Source organism: Hippocampus guttulatus, chromosome 19 (assembly GCF_054856545.1).
Source record: "Hippocampus guttulatus isolate MCC_2025c chromosome 19, RoL_Hgut_1.0, whole genome shotgun sequence".
Classification (NCBI taxonomy): Eukaryota; Metazoa; Chordata; class Actinopteri; order Syngnathiformes; family Syngnathidae; genus Hippocampus; species Hippocampus guttulatus.
This window is the reverse complement of record NC_141279.1, coordinates 1,067,838-1,088,014: the sequence shown is the minus strand read 5'-3', so window position 1 is coordinate 1,088,014 and position 20,177 is coordinate 1,067,838. Positions and strand designations below refer to the sequence as shown.

At 49.9% G+C, this 20,177-nt stretch overlaps 4 protein-coding genes across 9 annotated transcripts; 1 reads left to right on the top strand and 3 right to left on the bottom strand.

Annotated features, from left to right (window-relative positions):
* On the bottom strand, window positions 1-12,854 carry LOC147189433 (myosin-binding protein C, fast-type-like). Of its 2 annotated transcripts, XM_086138299.1 has the most exons (28): window positions 12,721-12,854; window positions 9,712-9,729; window positions 8,019-8,081; window positions 7,781-7,929; window positions 7,572-7,689; window positions 7,426-7,474; window positions 7,106-7,165; window positions 6,841-7,001; window positions 6,586-6,718; window positions 5,674-5,798; window positions 5,477-5,582; window positions 5,032-5,201; window positions 4,787-4,952; window positions 4,596-4,702; window positions 4,475-4,504; window positions 4,220-4,362; window positions 3,542-3,701; window positions 3,199-3,303; window positions 2,948-3,136; window positions 2,720-2,854; window positions 2,321-2,488; window positions 1,907-1,995; window positions 1,625-1,820; window positions 1,405-1,544; window positions 1,158-1,317; window positions 906-1,042; window positions 566-752; window positions 1-122 (listed from the first exon to the last, which is right to left on the bottom strand). In XM_086138299.1, exons 1-28 carry the CDS (start codon window positions 12,740-12,742, stop codon window positions 97-99), a joined length of 3,312 nt encoding a protein of 1,103 aa, XP_085994425.1. In that variant the 5' UTR covers window positions 12,743-12,854; the 3' UTR covers window positions 1-96. The 2 variants fall into 2 exon arrangements, with proteins under 2 accessions (XP_085994425.1, XP_085994424.1); XM_086138298.1 differs by having other exon boundaries at window positions 1-752.
* LOC147189431 (receptor-type tyrosine-protein phosphatase H) lies at window positions 4,601-18,842 on the top strand. Of its 5 annotated transcripts, none has more exons than XM_086138310.1 (12): window positions 4,601-4,749; window positions 6,825-6,898; window positions 10,208-10,281; window positions 14,028-14,126; window positions 16,839-16,920; window positions 16,988-17,078; window positions 17,158-17,228; window positions 17,394-17,528; window positions 17,615-17,737; window positions 17,926-18,086; window positions 18,254-18,389; window positions 18,515-18,842. In XM_086138310.1, exons 3-12 carry the CDS (start codon window positions 10,259-10,261, stop codon window positions 18,653-18,655), a joined length of 1,062 nt encoding a protein of 353 aa, XP_085994436.1. In that variant the 5' UTR covers window positions 4,601-4,749; window positions 6,825-6,898; window positions 10,208-10,258; the 3' UTR covers window positions 18,656-18,842. The 5 variants fall into 5 exon arrangements, with proteins under 5 accessions (XP_085994436.1, XP_085994434.1, XP_085994437.1 ...); XM_086138309.1 differs by lacking the exons at window positions 4,601-4,749; window positions 6,825-6,898 and adding exons at window positions 7,537-7,677; window positions 7,800-7,871; XM_086138308.1 differs by lacking the exon at window positions 6,825-6,898.
* Window positions 14,407-17,072, bottom strand: LOC147189432 (ferritin, lower subunit). The gene is made up of 6 exons (XM_086138317.1): window positions 16,943-17,072; window positions 15,903-15,964; window positions 15,662-15,766; window positions 15,058-15,204; window positions 14,870-14,995; window positions 14,407-14,771 (listed from the first exon to the last, which is right to left on the bottom strand). Exons 3-6 carry the CDS (start codon window positions 15,761-15,763, stop codon window positions 14,622-14,624), a joined length of 525 nt encoding a protein of 174 aa, XP_085994443.1. The 5' UTR covers window positions 15,764-15,766; window positions 15,903-15,964; window positions 16,943-17,072; the 3' UTR covers window positions 14,407-14,621.
* Window positions 18,145-20,160, bottom strand: LOC147189430 (putative nuclease HARBI1). Its single transcript, XM_086138315.1, has 2 exons — window positions 19,497-20,160; window positions 18,145-19,361 (listed from the first exon to the last, which is right to left on the bottom strand). The coding sequence occupies exons 1-2, from the start codon at window positions 20,158-20,160 to the stop codon at window positions 18,970-18,972; spliced, it is 1,056 nt and encodes a 351-aa protein (XP_085994441.1). The 3' UTR covers window positions 18,145-18,969.
* Window positions 20,161-20,177: the final 17 nt, after the last annotated feature.

Below are 20,177 nucleotides of genomic sequence, written 5' to 3'. Positions count from 1 at the left end.
TCCAGCACACACAAATCACGCTGATTTATTTGCTTGTTTTCTTCATGACAAACTCTGACATTCGCCGTCCAGAGTTGGCGCCGCACGCTTCGGTTCCTAAACCCGGTTTGGATCCACGGCAACTGTCGGGAAGCAGAACAGTTGATTGGCATTTATCCAAAAGTGAAATCCGGGAACTTGATCAGGTCATGAGAAAGCACCGGAGGAGAGTGACTGTTCAGCCCTGTTTGTAGCGTGCGAGCTTCTTCAAATGTCCTCACATATGCCATCAAAGGCCCAAAGCGTCTCGGTGGCCGCCCCTTTTGTGTGTTCTGCACTTGCAGCAACGTTAGCCATGGCGCTGGCAGCGAACAAGATGACGCGAGCCGCTATGGATATGCTCGGAAATCATGACGGGGATGGAACTGCAGCCGGCATGTAACCGGATTAAACCCCACTCCATGGCTTCACTTCAGCGTGTTTGAGTTTAGCACCCGCATACCATACGCGTGCTCAACGTCAGCATGTTTTGTTGCGCCATCTCTAATAGCATCAAGAATGAGGACGGTGAGTTCCGGCGGCCAACCTCGAATGTTCAGCTTGCACTCCACCTCATCTCGGCCCAGCTCGTTGATGGCCACGCAGGTGTATTTGCCTCCGTCAAAGGTGCTCGGCTTGCGAATGTTGAGGGTCACCACGCCTTGGTTGTTCTGCATCAGGTACTTGGGGTCGTCGCCGATGATCATCTTGTTCTTCATCCACACGATCTTGGGCTGAGGAGCGAAACAATGGGACGAAAGGTCTCAGAACAGACGGGCCAGCCGCTGCCCTTTCCTACGAAAGGTCGCCCTCCCGACGGGGGCTTCACTTTGCAAGTGAGGAATGGCGGCGATGCCGAGGTGAGACTCCGAAACCGCGCTCCGTACCTTCGGGAAGCCTCTGACGGCACAGCTGATGGCAGTGCTGTACCCGGCCACCACAGTTCTGTCCACGAGAGGCTGAGTGAACTTGGGGACGCAGGACATGTCCTTCTCCTGGTAGGGGGCTTGCTTCAGCTGCAGACCTTTTGAGGGCAAGAGTCAGCAACGCGGGGGCAGGTCAGACGGGATGTGATCGTATCCTTTTATTGGGCGGCAGAGGCGACAAATCTTTGCGTGTAATATATGTGTACTTGGCACCTGTCTTGGCGATGGCGGCCGTGTTCTTGCTGTTGCGAGGCTCCTCGCTCAGGCCGCACATATTCTCGCTGTAGACGCGGAACATGTACTCGTTGCCCATGATGAGGTCGGACACGGTGCAGTGCGTCCGTTTGTTGTGTTCATAAACGGTGAACCATTCCTAAAGAAAGGCAACGTTTCCCTCACATACGATGTGATCCGGTGATGCCGCGGTCCGCCTCGGTCTCCTCCTCCGTCTTTGCCTCACCTTCGTCTTCATGTCCGCCTTCTGGATGGTGTATCCGCTGATCTCGCAGTTGCCGTCGTCAGTGGGGGGAGCCCACTCCAGCGCGGCGTTGAAGCCCCACACATCGGTCACCCTCACGTTTAGAGGCGGCGCGGGCTTTTCTGATTGGGTTTCACGGCAACGGTCACGCCATCGGCGCTTGTACGGGCGTGACCCCTGGACGCGGACCGAGGGGACTTACCCACAACTCTGAGTTGGAAACTGCTCCTGTCCTCCATGTTCTCAATCTTTAGAACCAGCTCGTACGTTCCGGAGTGCTCTCGTTCCGCCGAGCGGATGAAGAAGACGCTGTCCGCGTTGGTGGTACGGACATTGATCACTTTTGGGTCAACGGGTACTCCGTCCTTGAACCAGCTTGCGACAGGACGGGGTTTACCCTATCGGACAAGAAGTGAGGATGTTGGATGTTGGAATTTATAATCGGAGAGGTTGTTGTTTTTGTTAGTTTTTTTTTTCCCCAGACCTGGAAGGGGATGGTCAGGTTGATCTTTTCTCCCACTTTCCTGATGTACTTTGTCCTAAGGTGCCGAGGGAGGCGGATCTTAGGATGCTCTAATGAAGGTAAAGCCATTGAAAAGTTGATACCGTTCTTGGATTATCGAGTAAGCGCCACAACATTACACTGCAAATCGACCAGCTCTATCCAAAGAAAATAGACTTTGCAATGATTTGTTTTTAGAGACCGGTGGACTGCGGTCCAAACGATGGATAAGTCAACTCGTCGACTGCTGAAAAGAACTACCAGTTTTGTCATCGACTTGGGCCGGACTTTGAATCTCATCATCGTCTTTAGCCATCCGACCCTTGCGGAGTACTAGTAAGTGTGCCGTGTTGTGTTCATAAGTACACGTCTTGAAGGGACCGAATGATGACTCACCCATGACCTCACGGATGGTGACGGGCTGCGACATGACGGCGGGAGGACTGCGCCCGGCGATGTTCACGGCCACCACCCTGAAGTTGATCTTCTCCCCCACGGGTAGGCCGCGCACCACAAAGGTCTGCCTTTCACACAGGTCTTCGTTGGCTGTCACCCACTCAGTATCTGGAAAGGGAGTTGTGGGGGGGGGGGGGGGGGGGATAACAAAGCAACTGAATTTGAATTGTAATCTCTTCCTTTTGAAATCATCAGTCGGGGTTTTCGGGTGGAATTTGCGGACGACGTCAAAGCGACGTGAGCTGAGTTTAGAGCGTCATAGTGGTGCAGAGCCCAGATCGAAGCCCACAGCCCAAAATCCCAAAGTTTTTGTGAGTCGTGCATAATCTTAGAGAGCACCTCCGTCTTTGCAGTATTCAATGACGTAGCCATCCAGGCCCCCGGCTCCGACTCTCTCCGGGGCCAGCCACTTCAGGGTGCACGTGCTGTCCGTCACGTCGTTCACCGTCAGGCGCATCGGCGCGCTCGTCGGAGCTGAGCGTCACAGAAAGAAAGAGCCAGTGAGTGGCCGGGGACGGGGGCGGGGGGCCCCCTGAGGAAAGGAAGCGGGTCGGCCGTGACGCCTACCGATAGGCATGAAGGGCTTGGAGGTGAGACTTGGCGGGGACAGGCCGATGCTGTTGACGGCAAACACGTGCATCTCGTACACGACGCCTTCGATCATCCTCTTGGCCTCGTACGTGGTTGATTCGTACACGTCGAAGTTCAGCTTTGTCCATCTGGATGAACCTTTCTTCTTTCTCTCCATCAGATAGCCTGGTGGATTCACAGCGTGAAGAGACGAGACGCAGCGCGCCTGCGTGTTTCGAGTCCTTTACCCTTGATTTGTGCGCCGCCGTCGAATTTGGGAGGCTCCCAAGTGATAGTGGCGCAGTCCTCTCCCACTGACGTGCACTTGACGTGCTCGGGAGCATCGGGCACATCTGGAATTCAAGGGCCAACAAGGTTTGCTACTAGACACTGCCCTTTTGACGTTGGGAACTTGATTGCAAAAAAAAAAAAAAAAAAAAGTGGCATTTTTGGCAATGTGCAGAGATCCTGTCAATCTTTCGATTGAACGGGGTTGAGAAATTTGCCTTCCAACAGCAGCAAAAGTTGTTTTGATAGTAAGTGGGGTGACTGCTTTTTGCCACCCCAGCAGCCAATATGGCTTTGACGTACCGACCACCTTCACGTTCAGCACGGCCTTGTCTTCTCCGGCGGGGTTGGTCACAACAATGGTGTAGTTGCCCTCATCTTCCCGCTCCGCACCCTCGATGACGAAGCAGCTCAAGTCCTTCCTGCTCTCCACCCTCACGCGCCCCGACGTCTCTGTGATTGGCTAACGCACAGCAAATCGCTGATGTTGATTCCATCGACTTGTGAGTACGAGGGTACGGTTGCTTTTGTTTTCATCGAACGGCCTCCGTGGTATGCGGCGCCCACAGACGTTGAACGCTGTTGTCGTGCTGCAAGTCTCGGAGGGCCACGGGTGAAAATGCCATTCGTAAGGTGAGAAGCCCAGCTCATGTTTGTCCCTGACGCTATTTCCATCTTGTTTTTTGACTACTGGTGGGGGTGTTAGTGTGCTGCAGCACTATTAGCTAGCATTGATACCTTGTGTTCGCCACCGTAGATATGTTGTTGTGGAACGTTAGTTAGATCTCCTGCCTCTTGGCTTAATGCTAGTGCGCCAACATGCTGTAGAGCTTCAGTCCAGAGCGATGCGGGGGGAAATGATTACTTGCAGAGCTCCTTATTTTTTCAATCTCATCGCTCGGGTAAATGACGGCGTCGGTGGAAAACAAGCATTATTTTCTCCCAGTGGTTTTTGTAGCGGGTGAGCCGTGACATCCTCACCTGGCCTCCTTTGGACCAGACCACCGTGGGTGCCGGTTCTCCAGTGATCGGCACGTCCAGTCTCAGCTTGTTGCCAGCCACCAAAATGATGGTGTTTCGGGACACCATGTTTCCGGTGGTGTCCAGGTGGATCTTCGGAGGATCTTAAAAGGTTTGTTTGGAGAAGGCAAATCTTTTTTTTCACCTCCATAATTAGGATCTACGTGTAAGAGTCATCAAAAGCTTTTTCCTCTGATTTGAGGTGAGTGTATTTACCCTGTCTGGGCACATAGTCGATCTTGATTTCTGTATCGGGGGAGAAAAAGAGAAGGTTTAATGCTGCTTGCTGATGATGAATGCACCCACTTCACCCCAGTAATGTTTCCGTTTCCCTCACCCAGGAAGTTGAGCTTGGCCGAAAGTGACAGAGCGTAACCGTCAGGAACGAAAGTGTAGTCTCCGGCATCCCCCGGCCTCACATCGTTAATGATCAGACGGTGAAACCTGGAAGGAGTGGCGGAGACGCTCTGATGAAAGGACGATTCGTGAAGGTGTGCTTCTTCCCCCCCGCATTTCTATCCTCTCTACCTTCCTTCGTGCGTAATTTTGATGCGCTCGCTGGGCATCACTTCCACTCCGTCCTTGTACCACTTGCCGGTGACCTTGTCATCGGACACCTCACACTTGAACAAAGCCTGCTCGCTTGCCTTCACTGTTAGATCAGCAATGTCCTGCAACACCTGCAGTTGTTTTTCTGGACGCAGTGGAAAAGGTTGACCCTCCACGTGTGAGTCCCTTTGAAAGAAATCAAGTGAAAATGTTCCCAGCAGTACCTTCCACCTCCAGCTCTCCCTTGGTATGGCCCCCATTTGTCCAAGCGTGGTACATTCCGATGTCGTCCAGTGTCGCTTCCTGGATAATGAGCGTGTGCTTCTTCCCTTCTTTCTTGAAGCGATATTTTGTGGAGGCGGTGTCTTTTACAATTTCCTGATCCTCATAAAACCTGGAAGGACATAACGCGCACATGTAATGGTATTATTTCAATCAGTCGCGTTTGGGGTAAATATTTAATAATGTCACACACATTTAGGAGCTATTTGTCGAAACATTAATATGCACATGAATAATTAATTAATTAATAATATGCAGATTAATATTAATATGAGTGGCTTACGGTCTTTTACACGTCATCACACGGTTTTGCCGAATCAAATTGCTTCAATTCCATTCTACATTGCAGCCCGTATCAAACTTGACTGAGACGGGAGTCGTACTGACCACATTACATGGCCGCCCTCCTCGGACACCTCGACCTCAAACTCCACTCTTTCCCCTACCACCACGTGGTAGTCATCCATAAGCTTTGTGATGGTCACGGGAGGCTCTGGGGGTGGACGAGACATTGGGGAGGAGCTTTGCAATCTGACCGCGGATTGCCTTTTTCCCGGGGCGTCGTCGAGGCAAGTCTGACGTACCTTTAACAAAAACCTCAGTGAAACACTTGTCTTCGCCGACCACACACTCGTATGCGGCGTCGTCAGCCAGGGTGGTCTTGTTGATGGTGAGCGTTCTGATGTTCCCATTTGTCTCCATCAAATATCTAGAAAATAGCACACGAGAAGCCGGTCAGTGCGTTATACGCAATGCGAGCAAGCAACAAAGTTAAAAAACAAACCAAAAAAAATTAAAACGTCGCTCTACTTTAGCTGATTTTTCAAGTGTCCGTTTCTAATTTGACTGTTTGCTTGTCCCGCCACTTTCTGTGTTTGAAACACAGAAATCTCTTACTTGACGGAACGCGATTCTTGTAGCAAGATAACGAACATCCTAATCCAAAATAATTGTTGGCTGTCTATGAAAAAGAATTGTGGTGAAAGTGTCGTGTTTTGTGGCAGGTAGCGCAAGCATGGGAGCTCACGGTATGAATGACACTATACTATTAGAAAACAGTTGTCATACGCGCTTAATTTACGGCCATAAATCAAACCGTAGAATTTTATTGGGAGCCACTGATCGTCCACGGCGGTGACTCGAACATTTCTCGTCGCTTGCGTTTCTTCACACATTCAAGGCTCATGGTTGAATTACGGGCCTTATTTTAACAGCATTAACCTACATTATGTGTTGGCAGTTTGACTTATTGAGCCCTCTCGGAGGCTTCTTACGACGGCCTAAAAATAAAATGTGTGGATGGCAGCAACGGTCCAAAGTTTGACTTTGCGGTGTCGATAATTTTAGCTGCGCATTTTTCACTCGCCGCCTATCATCCGAGCTCAGTGGCTAATTTACAACCTAATTTTGCCATCCGTCTCTGAGTATATTTCCCGCTGGTAGTTTACCAGGCGCAGTCTTTTAAAAAATAAAATAAAATAAAAAAAGCTCTTTACTTGGCAGAGGGTTTGATCTCTTGGCCATTCTTCAACCATTTGACCTGGGCGTTGGGATCCATCACCTCACACTTGAGAATAATTCTCTTGCCTTTGTCCACTGTGTAGCACGATTCCAGCTTTGTCAGGAAAGCTAGGAATGGGGGGGGGGGGGGGGGGGGTTCAATTGTCTTGCTTCTCCTCCGGCTGTCCTTGGTCTGATTGCGCTCATTTCGGACGCTCTTCTATTGCCTTTTCAGCCTCCACCTGACTCACCCTCGCTGTGCTTGGGCTCCACCTTCATCTTTTTCAGACGCCTCAGCATGCCCCTCAGGTCGGTAATGCCGTACTTGAAAGCGATTTTCTCATATTCGCTCGGGTGGGCGTTCTTCAGCAATTCCCATACGTCCACCTCCTCCTCCACCTTCTCCGGTTTCCTGTCAGTCGGGGGCGGGGGGGGGGGGGCCAAAAAGGCATTTGAATGAAACGATTATACAGAGTGTGAGGATATGCTCGCTCGTGTAAGCAAAGATGTTCTCACTTCTTGGCAGCTTTGAGAAGAGCGCTGAAATCCAGATCACCCTCGTCCTCGCCGGCATCGCTGTGTGAAAGGAAAACGCACTCTCAGTCAGCAGGAGACTCGATTGAGGCGCCTATTTTCGCACTCGGCTCAAACTCGACTTGAACTTAGTATTCATGAGACTGGGCTGTTGCTAACTTGGGGCTTGCTCCAGACTTGAAGTTTAAGATCTGAGCCTTCTGACTTGAACAAACATGACTCGCTCTAAACTCCGGCAAAGGCACAAAGCTCAAACACATGCCCTGGGCACGTTGAGAGAAACACGTATGAAATGCACTTGCGTTCTCTTGAAGGCAGACAAAATGTCCACATGCTGGTCTTGCTGGGCGGCTGAAATGAGAGAAGTCGCCGAGATGGCACATGAGAGCCGGATCGAAGCAAAACCTCGGCGCGCGTGGAATGCGCGGCAGGCTCGGCTTTCGCTCACCCTCCACGGAGATCCCAAAGCTGGAGCTGTCACATTTGTCTTTGGACGTCACCTCGCACCTGTATGCGCCGGCGTCTCCCAGGACCACTTTGTGGATCATCATCTCGTAAGTGTAGATCTTTTCAGATGAAGACGATGGGAAGGCTCGATCGGCACGCTTTTGTGCAGATACAACCGAACCCATTCCCCGTTTCGAGTTTTTGACACACCTTTGAATTCCTGTCATAGGTTTCTTTGAACTGCATGTGTGCGCCAGCCTTGCTGCTCAAGTCCAGCCACTTTCCCTTCATCCATTTCATGGTGGGTTTCTTTACCAGGGCGCTCGAGTCGACCTTAGCGACGAGGATCAAATCCTTGCCTGTCGTCGACAAACAGCAGTCAGGAGTGTCAGGATGTGAACGCGCGCACGACCGCAGTGGCTTCTGCGCATCCGTTTGCAGGCCTAACCTGTGACAGTGGTCACATGATCTGGCGGCTTCTCCAAGAAGAGCCCGGTGAGCTCTGTCACCTCTGAAACAAAACCAAAAAAGTCCAGGCCTTTGATTTTGAGGTGATCACTGACCTTGGCCACACTGTCTGCAAAAATCAATCTTAAAATGAGAGAAACAATTTGCAGCGGTCTCGGCGCTAAGAGCAAGTGTGACATTTTAGGAGTGAATGCAGCACACGGTGACATGAGTGACCGAGAAAGAAACGCCACACAGATGGTGATTTCGACGTCTTTGTGAAGCCTCCCCTTTCTCTGCCTTCGTCACATCCCGGCTGGATGGCTGTGACGCATGTTACCATGGAGTCGGCCAATCCTCCATTCCAGTTGCTCCAAAATGCCGCCGCTCGCCTCTTGACTGGTCCTGGTCGGAGGGAGCGCCTCACTCCTACTCTGGCATCCCTTCGCTGGCAATCTTTGAATGGCCTGGCCCCACCGTACCTCTCTGAGCCCCTATGCGCCTCCCCACCGCCTCAGGTCTGCCGACCAGACACTATTAGAGGGACTGAGAACTAAGCGAGGGGACCGAGCCTTTTCTGTCGCCGCTCCCTGTCTTTTGAACGAACGTTGGGCAAGTCCTCTCACTGCCCATCTTTCAAACTAGTCTTAAAGCTCATTTCTATTCTTTGACTTTTGACTCAGCGTTGTGACTTGATTTTTTTTGGGACTGTTCTTGTGCTTTCCTACCGTCTTCATTATTCATTTGTTTGCTGTCGTATGAATTCTTTTTGCTCCATCTCCAGCACTTGGTAAACAGCGGTGGTTGTTTTCAAGGACCCCAAAAATACAGCTGAGAGTCGAGTTGAGTTAAAAATAAAAATAAAAAAACGTAAGGAGTAATCTATGCAAGGTGAAGGTAACTCAACACAAAGGGATAGGAACTGAAATCATGCAAGCGGCCGTCGCTCAAACAAATGCAAACATGCGCAAGCAAAGTGACTTGGTCACTGCATTCTGCCTGTCATTGGCGGCAAAGGAAATCATTGACCTTTGCCTCTTCCTCTTCACTCTGTAATTTACTCCACATGTTGTTGGCATTATTCAAATAATTACCGTGACTCATAAGTACAAATGCTTTTTGGAACACGCGGTGCATCTCTAATATGAACACTCCTCACTCATGTTCTACAGGAAAAAGAAAAAAATAAAAATAACTGGCCCTCACCCGATTTGGCTCTCGAATTAGCTGATTTGTTTTTTTTCTAGCGAACACTGCAAAGCAAATGTAATGCAACGTGCAATGCGATAAACACAAGTCAAGAGGCTTCAACAGCTGAACAAATAGAGTTCAAAGAGGAACACGCACACACACAAGAAATGAGTAGAACGTCTCGCCAAGTATCACACGAGCCTTAGCACCATTTGTGTCGTCGACCTTCTGTGCGCTCCTACCACCTGATGGCTCTTATTATGGATTTGAAGTCTGACAGATTCACCGAATAGAAGGGATAAGTCGCTGACGAGCTGGCAAATAAACAAGACTGGCGGCAGTCAATTAACGCGGTCAGAGAGCCACCGACCGGAGCCGGCGCGTGGCCCGACGCGGCCCAAGTGCAAAAGTGAAAAGGCACGAGCGATTATCGAGTGACGAGGTGATAATGAAAGGCGCACACAAAAGGTCAGAAGGTAAATGGCGGCGTGCGGCTGACTTACCCTGCACCTCCACTGTCGCTGCAGGAGGAGAAACACAGGCGGCAGCACGTGATTAGGATGCCGTTCTTATGCTTCCTAATATTGCGCAAATAGCCCAAGAAAGCTCTGCAAATCATTTTCAAGTATCCACTGAAACCACGCTACCTGAATACTGAATAGGGACCAAATCACCAAAGTCCGTCATTTCCTCCCACCCAAAGTGATTTGTAATTGCCTATAAATGCCACAAGATGGCGCCAGAGCAACTTTTCTCTTGCATCAGGCTTTAGCCTGATGACATCAAGCTCCTCACCTCAAAATGAGACCAAGGCAGAATTTTTACATCAGACATGGCTTTGGCCTGAACACATACCAAATAAAAAAGCTAACGGGTCAGCAAACAAATTTGCAAATGCCAAATGTCCAATATTCGGTGGCTCACTGTTTATAGTTGTTGTTTGTTGTTGTTTTTCGACTGTTGAAATGTCAAATATTGGAATTGCTTATGCTAACGCAGATCTGGTGGCGTTTTGCTGCGTTCGATCCAGAAGACCTCATCCGATCCTAGATGGGGTCCGTCGCTTTCGCAAGGTGAGACATGTTCATCTCTTGTCTTGAATAACACGACGCTCGAGTGAACTCCGACATTGTATCTGCTCGTAAACCCAGCGGACATTCGAGAAAATGTGCACCTTTTTTATTGCCTTAACCTGTGACACGAGACCATATGACGGCTCGTCGTGAGCTGCAGTGCTGTGACTTGGGGATTTGGGCGCTATTCATGAAAGGTTTCATAGTCCAATTCACCACGCTGGGCGCGACTGACTGTCGAAGCTGAAGTAAGCTGCAAATGGAAACATATGAAATAGCAAACTTCCCTCCCAGGGTTTGAGGACTTGCGCTCGTAAAGGCCAGCGACGGTGTCTCATGACTTTCCTGAAGATGAGCTTGCATGTCTTACTTTTTTGGGGGGTTGCGGGGGGGGCGGCTTTCCTTAAATAGCCGCACACATTTGACCTCATGTATCAATTGAAGCCTTTGCGGTTGCAAATGGACATCAGTCTATTCCAACGATTCCCATTGGCGACCGTGATGTTTATTTGAGGTGAAACAGCTGCTTGACACGCGGATGGAAAAATGTTCTCCTTCGGGGTATCAACTGACGCTGCGGCCTTCGTGTAAGAATTAACAACAGTGGACGTTTTTCAGTCTCATCATTTTTGCGGCAGGGTTGTTAATCCCCCACTCTGAAATCAAAATCTGAACCACCATCCACTTGTTCAAACTACGCAATTCTCCTCTTCCAAAAACCATTCGCACAAATCTGCAAAAATAGAAATGGTGTCAACGCGCGTCGGAACCGACGTTACTTGCAGCGTAATCGCGGCCAGTTGAGTGCAACTGGACCTGCCGATTGTTCGCGGAAATGATTAAATAGGAGTTAATTGCCTTTCTATTTGTGCATCGCTTTGAAGTACGCAGCTCAGCTGCGGGCGACCCTTTGCGGACGAAACAAACGAAGGCACTAATGCAATTTGACATTGTGGGGCTTAATGTGAGAAAATGAATTTCGCTTAAAATGATCTTCTTAATCATCTAAATATAGATTGACGTCCACCGCCGGGCTCGGTCAGGCAAGCGGGGAAAGCGTTTCGATGCTCCTGTATGTTCAACTTGGTGAAGTGGAACCGCCCTCTGCACGCTTTGATGTCTCGCGCACGTCAAACGTACGCATTGATGACCCCAAAGTGGACCAATTATTGAAATGGAGATGAATCAAAGGCTCGCTGAGCTTGATGGGAACCTTTGGAGCCGAGAATGCCATTTTACATCCCAATTGAGCTCCGCCGTGAGTGCGCAAGTGTTACAGTTGCTAAATACTCTGCGCGTGTGAAACTCTCTCAACTAAAGGGGATGGTGAGGGGGGAAAAAAAGACAAAAAGGTCACACCTTACTGGGGATTATTTTTGGCTGCGCCTTGAGGGTTGCAGCTGGCTGTAAAAGGAAGGAAGCGTGATGGATGATTTAAAAAAAAACATGATAGCATTCTCATGCTAATGAGCTAATCTTTTGGTTCAATATCACATTTAGCGCACGTGGCAAACATCCAATGGTGTCACGCGGGAATCAAAGATTGGCGGCTGATCCTTTGTCAGCTTGGCAGTTGAACTTGGCTCAGTTACGGCAGGTGGTGCAGATGTCCAGTCGGCTACATTCAAAACTCGTTTGGCCTCATATGGTACGGAAGCATGCGGTTAGATTTCAGACGCGATTATAATGGACATGACCGAAAAGTCGGTACGTGGGTGATATAATGTTTTATGTTCATAGTAGAGCGCATGTTGGAAGGATTAGATGCGGGATGCTGGGGGGGCCCAACAGTTTGAACGCAACCCTGGCCTGTCAAGCTGGAGTCATCCCACATGACCATTTCTCATATTTAATGACTTCGAACCCCTTTGGGTCAAAGTGCCGGTGGCCACTGTGACAACAGCTGACTGGCACTTGTCCAAGGAAGTTGTTGCATCACCGATTGTGTACCCCATTCCGTCACGATAATATCAGAGACCAAAAAAAAAATCAATCACATTTCCATTTGGATTCACTTCCTGTTGATCTCGATCATCTTTACGAGATAGCACAAAGTGACCCCAATGATGTCATCGTGACGGGTCACATGATCAACTATGGCTTCCATAGCATGAACAGCTGAAAAAAAAAACCCTGCTGTGTTGCTTTTACTCAATTTTATTTTGTCAGGTGGTCGCACACAATAAAATCCTCTGGTTCCAGATAGATTTTCAAGTAGAGGGACAGCCAGTTTAAAAAAAACCTAAGCCCAAGTTTAGGAAACTCTCATTCCTTCTATCACAGCAGCTCGTTTTTGAGAAGTTCATGTCATGATTGTCCCGATTTCCCAAAAATGTATAAATACACAAAAATGACAGCGATATCCAACCGTATTTCCAGCAATATTTGAAGTTTCCAACTTCCCCGACATGCAACCAAATCTCTTGCGCATCGGCGTACCTGCAGGGACCGGCTTAGCCATGCTTTAATTCCTGTGTCTTCTCTTCGCTGCCGGAAGACTGTTCGCGGGTGGGTCGCGTATTCCCCTTTATTTGTCCCCTCGCACGCTGTTATTCGAAGCTCTCGTGGCACTCGAGTTACCCACACCCCGCGCCGTAAGCGAGAAGCGAGGAGGCTGCTGTCACCCGAAAGCACTTTCAAGTCAGACTGAGAGCACAAGAAAGGTGCCCCCCCACCCCCCAAAAAAAAAATTAAAGTGTGGGGGCGGTGCTCGAGCAAAGTCTTGCGAGGCTCTGGGCTCTCAGAATCGTTCATCCGTTTGATCCAGCGGGCTTGACGAGCCCAATCTTCTTGCAGTTTCTACGTTCGAGTCATTGAATGTTCTTGCCCTTTCAAACATCGCCCAATTTGGGTCCCAAAAAGCAACCAGCCACCGCTTGGGTCAATTTCACATCACTTTCTGGATTGTTTTGTCCAACACCAAAAAAAAAAAAAAAGTAAATAAAAATGGCTTGTGCACAAACAAAATCAGCCAGTAAATGGGGTTCGGTTGACCCAAGTTGTGAATTGGTCTTCTGTCATTTAAACCCAAATTTTGACCCGGCAGTGTAACGCGTGTAGAAAATGTTGGTGTCAAATGGGTGGCTTGTGTCAGGGAGGGCATCATCCCGTGTAACCAAATATACACTCTTAAAACTGCCGGCTCAAAAATAACCCGCTCTTGGTTAAAAAAAAAGAAATGAATGCAGAAAATAGAGCAACCCGCTTCTCTGGGGTCAAACTGACCCCAAGTCTTATCGGCCTTATTGAGGCTGCGCGAGAAATTGCCGTGCTTGACAAATACCTGCGTTTATCCGTTAGACTGACCACTCGGAGTGCACCCAAGCCTCCGCTCATCTCCTCAGCGACGCTTCGCAAGAGGTCTCGCTCCAATCCAGCAACAAGTTTCATTCGGAGCGTCCCATGCAGCTGCTGCTGCCGCTGCAGCAGGCGGCGCACATTTTAACAAGTGTGGGATGTAATCCACTGGCACCTGCCACATCTGGACACCTCAGTTGGGGCCTCCTCTAGTAGCGGAGGGCCGTATTAAAGTTCAGTGTCACCTTTTCTTTGCGTCTGCTCCTCAACATTTCAAAGTGGCGCCAATGAAGTTGCATATTTCTTAAGTCACCTTGATTTGCCATGCCGACCTGGCTGCAGATAGAGTAGAGGTTGCATGTTATGCAAGCACGGGAGACGGCGTCAATCAATGAGCTTTGGCAGTTTTGTATTTGAAATGATGTCAAAATGTTATTTTTCTGTTTTAGATTGGACGACAAGAGGCAACGGGGAAAACGGTGGCACTCCATTTCTGGTGGAAGCGTAATGGAAGTCGCCGACGGAAGGGGGCGCCACATTGGCTTGAGGTAAACCCCTGCTTGGACGAGGATATATATGTATATGTCTATCTGCGTGTGTTTTTAAATACTTGTGCACTTGCACGACGAGATTACAAGGTGCGGCCGCGAAGGCCCTTGTATCCGCCCTTATCTTTGCTGAAACACGTGGTTTTGGAGAATTTGCAGAGCTGCCGGCCCAACGTCCAACTTGAAGCGGCCACTCGATGGTGACAAAGCAAAATCTCGCTCGTTCTCTTTCCTCTGTCGCACAGGTGTAAAAATGCCATCAGAACAGAAACGCAGGTGCTGGCATCAAGTGTGCTTTATTCAATGTCTGACTCGTAGGAATGTAGAAAACGCGAGAGCAGGAAAACGCTACTTGCGAGCACCAGAGCTAGTGTGAGGTATTCCTGAAGACTCGGCTCCCGCAGTACGCTAGATTGCCTTCAACCGGGACAACGCGGTTGCGCTTTCTTGACGGAACGAATGCAGGAGACGGCGCCGCTTTGACGAGCGAGGTCTTTACAAGGTGTGCTTGTCAAAGAGGTATTCTCCCATGGAGCCGTTGCTTTCCGGCGCCGCCATGCGTTTCAGGCTGCCCACGTGGTCGCCCAACTTCTTGATGGTGTCGTGGCTGTCGTTGAGGAAGTTCTGCTCGAGGAAGTCGCAAAACTACCAACAAACAGAAAATCGGGCCAAAGAGAGTGCGCTGTCAGATGCGCATTTCAAACTGAATTTCGAGTCCGCTTTGCTTCATCTTTCATACTTACATTGGGGTCATTATGGGTGTCAGCCTGGCGGTGTACGTCCAGAATACAAGTGTTCATTGCCTTCTGGTAGTCCAGCGAGAAAGACATTGCATCCAAGCCACCTCTCCAATCCTCCCGAGTTGGTTTCTGCAGCATGTCATGCTTGCATAAACGTCACTGGGCTACATCGCCACAAAATGCAAACTTACAGTGATAGTCTGCAGCAAAATGCGACCCCCTCGCATGTTCTGATACTCGAGCAGCTTCTCGGCGTGCTCTTGTTCCTTTTGAGAGAGCTCCAAGAAAAAACTGGAAAATTTCTTCAGGGCAACATCATCCCTGTCAAAGTACGTGCCCTGTAGGAGACAACATGTTTATTAACTGTTTATTCTTGTGTTGATGAAGGTGCACTGTCTCAATGTAATCAATAAATCTTAATAATAACAGGAGTGGTTCGTGATCTAAGTTCAGGCTCGTCAGTACGACACCACTCCCCCCACCCCCAAATTTAATGATTAATATTGTTTTTTTAAAAATAACCTAAAGAGCACGTGAACCTTTTCAGGTGAATTTAAATTGATTTGCGGCATCGAACTTTCCCACGTTGTCTATTTTGGCCGTTCAGCTTCTTGTTTTTTGTAACAGCAAGTTGGGCAAGAAGCACAGTCTTTGAACAACAACACGCGCACCGAAAAGGTCAAAGTTCACCTGTCAAAGGTTGTCACGCATATATATATTTTTTTTAATTTCAGGCAAAAGTCGCACATTTCTCGATTTTCCAAAGGCAAACCGTCAGTGCAATGGCAAAGTTACCAAAGAAAGATAAGTGTAGGACGCATTTAGCTTGAGGTTGATGAGTTTGTTGATGTCGCCTTCACACTCGGCGTGGAGGTTTTGCCGGACCACCGACTGCATTTCCTAAAGACATTTCAAACATAGACAATGCGCATCCGATGACGTTAGCGTAGACGCGCGTATGTTAAGGTCAATAGAGAGAGGAGCGAAAAGGCTAAGCGCGCTCACTTAAAAACTTGCGATCGTTTTTCACACTTACTCCTCAATTCTTTTAGCTTGGAGTTGTTCCGTGCGTCGCGTCCGCCGTGTGACTGACTGCCCCTTTTTTGAAAAAAGAGCAAAAGAGGGGGGGGGGAGGAAAGGACTAGTTAGCCTTCCGCACCTAGCATTGGCTGGTTAGCTTGGGGCTCTCGTGCGTCGATCTCTACCGCCGCCTGTCGTCGTTAGGGCTCATTGCAATCCGTTGCGCGACCTTCTGAAAAGATGACTCTGAAGACTTTTCGTTGAGCATTGTCACTCGTTTATCCAATCGAATAAACTCTTAACTGGTCCACTGCACTTAATTACACAGCAAACATGTGTCAAATCGTTGAAACTATCCAGTCAATCAAGCGATTGATTCGTAAATAGTTTTAAGGAAGAAAAAGTCATTAGTTGGAGGCAGGACCATCTCAACTAAAAAAAATCCAAGCAAGCATTTGTTTCCCCCCCCTAAAATTGCAAACCAGCCAAATATCTTCCAAATTCCTCTTCTGAGATTGGGAGCAAAGGTTTGAGCATGTTATTGCCAGGCTAAGAGACATTTTTGTGGACAGCGTTGCCTTGGGAAACCAGTGAGCCCCAAGTTTTTCAAAAGCCATCTTTCAGTTTACTGTCAAACTAAACAGAAATGTCATTGTGGCACATTTTGCTTTCCGTGTTTTTATGGCTTCTCGATTCAAAAGACACCCGTTGATTAAAAGGTGGGATTTTCCCTCATCATCAAACGTGAGCTCATGGACGGAAAAGCAATGATGTCATGACATCACCTCAAAGCCCCGCCCTCTGACATTGCTCTGATATTACCGCTCAAAGCCCAAAGGGTGAGGCGGCGATTGTTGCGATCAGCGCAAGGCACTAAGCACCGATGCATGGGATCGGTTTACTCCTGTCTTGGAAACGGTCGGGTGAAATGCTTGTTCTGCTCTGCTTCCAGAGATGTTTCTCTTGCAGATTTCCCTGGCCACTTCTCCACATTGAGTATGGATAAGAACAGAGGTTTCAGCGAGGAATACGAGGTGCTGACAATTTACAACCCACCCGGAATGCGTATGTCGAGTGTAAGCGTCCGAGCTTGTCATGCAGGGCCTCGCTGTTGTCGGCATCGGGCACACTCAGAATGCCGCTCTGGTGCCTGAAAACATGGAGAAAAATCGCTTCACCGACGTCCTGCCGTGTAAGTTGCGTGACCGCCGCTCAGCAAAAGCTTCCCTCTATGGGCCTTCCTTTCACGTCTTTCTTTCTCACTGGGCCAGATGACTGGAGCCGAGTCAAGCTACAGACTACAAACGGGAACTCGGACTACATCAACGCCTCTTACATGCCGGTAAGTCCTGCCGAAAAACCTCAGCACGCAGCCACCACCCGAATGGAAGACGCGCGACAAAACGACTGGAATAGACTTGCGCACACGTGGAAACAGGTGGGGGGGGGGTGTTATATGCGCTCTAACGCAAGGAACATCTGCACAATGATCCGATATTCCTGACAGGGTTACAGCAAGAGCCGAGAGTACGTCGCCGCTCAGGGTCCTCTGCCCTCCACGGTCAGCGACTTCTGGAGAATGATCTGGGAGCTGAGAGTCACCGCCGTTGTGATGGTAACCAACTGCACGGAAGGAAGATGGGTAGGTTCCGTCAGGCAAAAAAGGGGCACGCAGGTGAGCCTTTTTCACAACCTCATTCCCGACTGCACGTTTTCACGTCTTTGCAGACTAAATGCGAACATTACTGGCCCGCGCGGGGAGAGACTTGTCTCCAGAGAGGGCTGACCATCACCACCGCCTCGGAACGGCAACACACCGACTGGACGTTAAGGGAATTCCGAGTCAAACATGTACACGATACTTTATGCCAGGCTCTCAAATGTGCGCATAATGCCCACGGAACTGAATTAGCGGTAGTGATAGCAACGCACGAGATCATTTTTGCCGAATGTGGTCATCGATGGCCGTGCGCTTCCAGCTCCGGTTTGCTTTTCCCATTCCAATCCACTCCGACGCCTCTGATTGTGACGTTTGATAGAAAAACGGCACCGGCGAGAGGACGGTGAAACATTTCCACTTCACCGCCTGGCCCGACCACGGAGTCCCTCAGTGTACGGACGTCCTGGTCCAGTTCAGGGGGCTCGTTCGGCAGCACATAGAAGCCAACGGGACCGGAGCTCCGACTGTGGTTCACTGCAGGTATGACGCTTGTCAAAAAAGAGACATGACGTGAGGGCAAAAATACAGGCACGCCAAATTGTGACTTGAATCGGAATCTTTATTGGCCATCGATGTGGAACACACAAGGGTGGGGTGGGGGCGGATGGGGTGTCAACGAGATGACACATCCAGTATTTGTCTTTTAGTGCGGGCGTGGGCAGGACCGGCACCATTATTGCCTTGGATGTTCTGCTTCAGCAGCTGCACAGAGACAAGGAAGTTGGTATCAACGCCTTCGTACACAACATGAGACTGCGGCGGCCGCACATGGTGCAGACCGAGGTAAGGCCGGTCCTCGGCCGCAGCGCCCGTTTTCACGTTCCCGTCTTCATGTTCACCCAGTCCGTGGTGCAAAAATGTGGGAGAGCGCTTGTTTCCAACGGATTCTCGGTCTGCTCTCTTTGCAGTCCCAGTATGTTTTCCTGCACCGGTGCATCGTGGACTGTCTGCAGTCTCGAGGGGAGAGCGATGAAAACATCTCCCAGAACGTGGATGTCATTTATGCCAACCGCGAGAGTTTCACAAAACGGCACTCTGAAACAGGATAGCACTTGGATGTGTAATGACACACCAAAGAGCGTTTCCAAATCTTCTATTGACAATGACATGAGCTTTGGAAACATTTTTCCACTTGGGGAGAAGCTAGATCAGCATAAAACTGTCTCACCTCAACCTGAAATCCAAGACAAGAAATTCATTTTTACAAAGAGAAAATAAATCGATTCCTCTACTGGATCTTGGTGGACCTAATGAATTGCCTGGCGTAAGATGCGCCAGAAATCCTTCTGGTGTCATAAGAATGACGTAAATGTCCTTCCCACATTGGGGGGGGAAAAAAACATTTTCCTTCAATGCGGCGTCATCATTCTAGTTCCTCTTGACAAGCTATCACGGAGAAGTGATAATCGATGAGTTCCTGTCGAGCCCTCAGAACGTCTGGGCAAATCCCGGCCGAATCGCTGCGCGGGTTCCTCGGCTGGGGGTCCTCAAATTGGTCCTCTCCCAGCGGCAGGGGGACCGAGAACTTCTTGGCAATGTTGTGCAAGACGCAGCAGGCCTTGATGATGTTGGTCAACTTGTGCTGCTCGAAGCCAAGTTGCGTTAAGCACCTGAAACGCCATTTCAGGGAGCGCAGCGTGCTCTGGGCCGCGGCGTGGATCTTGGCGTGGGCCACGTTGAAGTTCCTCTGCGCCTCGTCTTGAGGTTCAGGCACGGGGGTCAGGACGCGTTTGCTTAAGTCGTAGCCGTCCCCTCCTGTCAAGAAATAATGGGAGACGATTGGGCATCCGAGGACAAAAGAGGATTAACGATTCAGGGCGTTACCTGACAATCGGCGCAGAGAACAACAATATACTGAGATGTTGGGGAGCACACATTCAGCATCCTTACCTATGACCCAGTATTGTCCATAGAGTTCTTCCTCGATCTCTCGTCCCCTAATGGACGTGCCCCACAAATCTTGCTCGCGCGTGCCGCCCGCGCAACACTGCTCCACGCTCAGGATGTTTCCGTCCAGGTCGCAAATCATCTGGCACACCACGGACGCGTAGCCCAGCGAGTTGAAGTGCAAGTCCAGCGGTCCTTGGGTGATCTTGAAGTGAGCCGGGGCCAGCAAGCCCAGCACGTCCGGGATCCCGCAGAAGTCCTCCACCATGTGGGCCATGTCGATTTTGGCTTTGCGCGTCTGCGGGAAGGAGATGAACTGATCGGACATGGCGGCGACCACCTCAGACACGGTGAACACGACGTCGTCGCAGTCCGTCTTGAGGTCGAAGCGCTTCTTCAGGGCGGTGGAATGAGAGCCGCGCGCGTAAAAGTTGAGCGTCGTCATGATCATCGCGTCCAAGGACAACGAGGTGAGCAGGAATTTCTTCATGCGGCCGCGCACGATGTCGGCCACGAACTCGACGCAAGCGCGCGTGAGGTGGAACAACTCGAACAAAGTGGCGTCGTCGTAACAGTCGAAACAGCTCCGAGACTGCGAGTCCAGCTCCTCCTCGTGGCCCAGCAGCTCCGCCTGCACCGCGAACCACACCGGCAGAGGGTCCGACATCTCTTCGCCGCTAACAG

What these genes read in the sequence shown, in the direction of transcription:
- LOC147189433 (XM_086138298.1), bottom strand. Translation starts at nt 12,742, where the DNA reads ATGGCTAAGCCGGTCCCTGCAG. An exon ending in GGGAGAGCTGGAGGTGGAAG is followed by an intron (nt 4,953 to 5,031) that starts GTACTGCTGGGA and finishes CACTGCGTCCAG; the next exon opens with AAAAACAACTGCAGGTGTTG. An exon ending in GGCCGCCATCGCCAAGACAG is followed by an intron (nt 1,043 to 1,157) that starts GTGCCAAGTACA and finishes TGCCCTCAAAAG; the next exon opens with GTCTGCAGCTGAAGCAAGCC.
- LOC147189430 (XM_086138315.1), bottom strand. Translation starts at nt 20,160, where the DNA reads ATGTCGGACCCTCTGCCGGTGTGGTTCGCGGTGCAGGCGGAGCTGCTG. An exon ending in TGGACAATACTGGGTCATAG is followed by an intron (nt 19,362 to 19,496) that starts GTAAGGATGCTG and finishes ATTTCTTGACAG; the next exon opens with GAGGGGACGGCTACGACTTA.
- LOC147189431 (XM_086138308.1), top strand. Translation starts at nt 10,259, where the DNA reads ATGGGGTCCGTCGCTTTCGCAAG. An exon ending in CTTCACCGACGTCCTGCCGT is followed by an intron (nt 17,079 to 17,157) that starts GTAAGTTGCGTG and finishes TCACTGGGCCAG; the next exon opens with ATGACTGGAGCCGAGTCAAG. An exon ending in ACTGCACGGAAGGAAGATGG is followed by an intron (nt 17,529 to 17,614) that starts GTAGGTTCCGTC and finishes ACGTCTTTGCAG; the next exon opens with ACTAAATGCGAACATTACTG.
- LOC147189432 (XM_086138317.1), bottom strand. Translation starts at nt 15,763, where the DNA reads ATGCAGTCGGTGGTCCGGCAAAACCTCCACGCCGAGTGTGAAGGCGAC. An exon ending in CCTACACTTATCTTTCTTTG is followed by an intron (nt 15,205 to 15,661) that starts GTAACTTTGCCA and finishes TGTCTCCTACAG; the next exon opens with GGCACGTACTTTGACAGGGA. An exon ending in ACACCCATAATGACCCCAAT is followed by an intron (nt 14,772 to 14,869) that starts GTAAGTATGAAA and finishes GTTTGTTGGTAG; the next exon opens with TTTTGCGACTTCCTCGAGCA.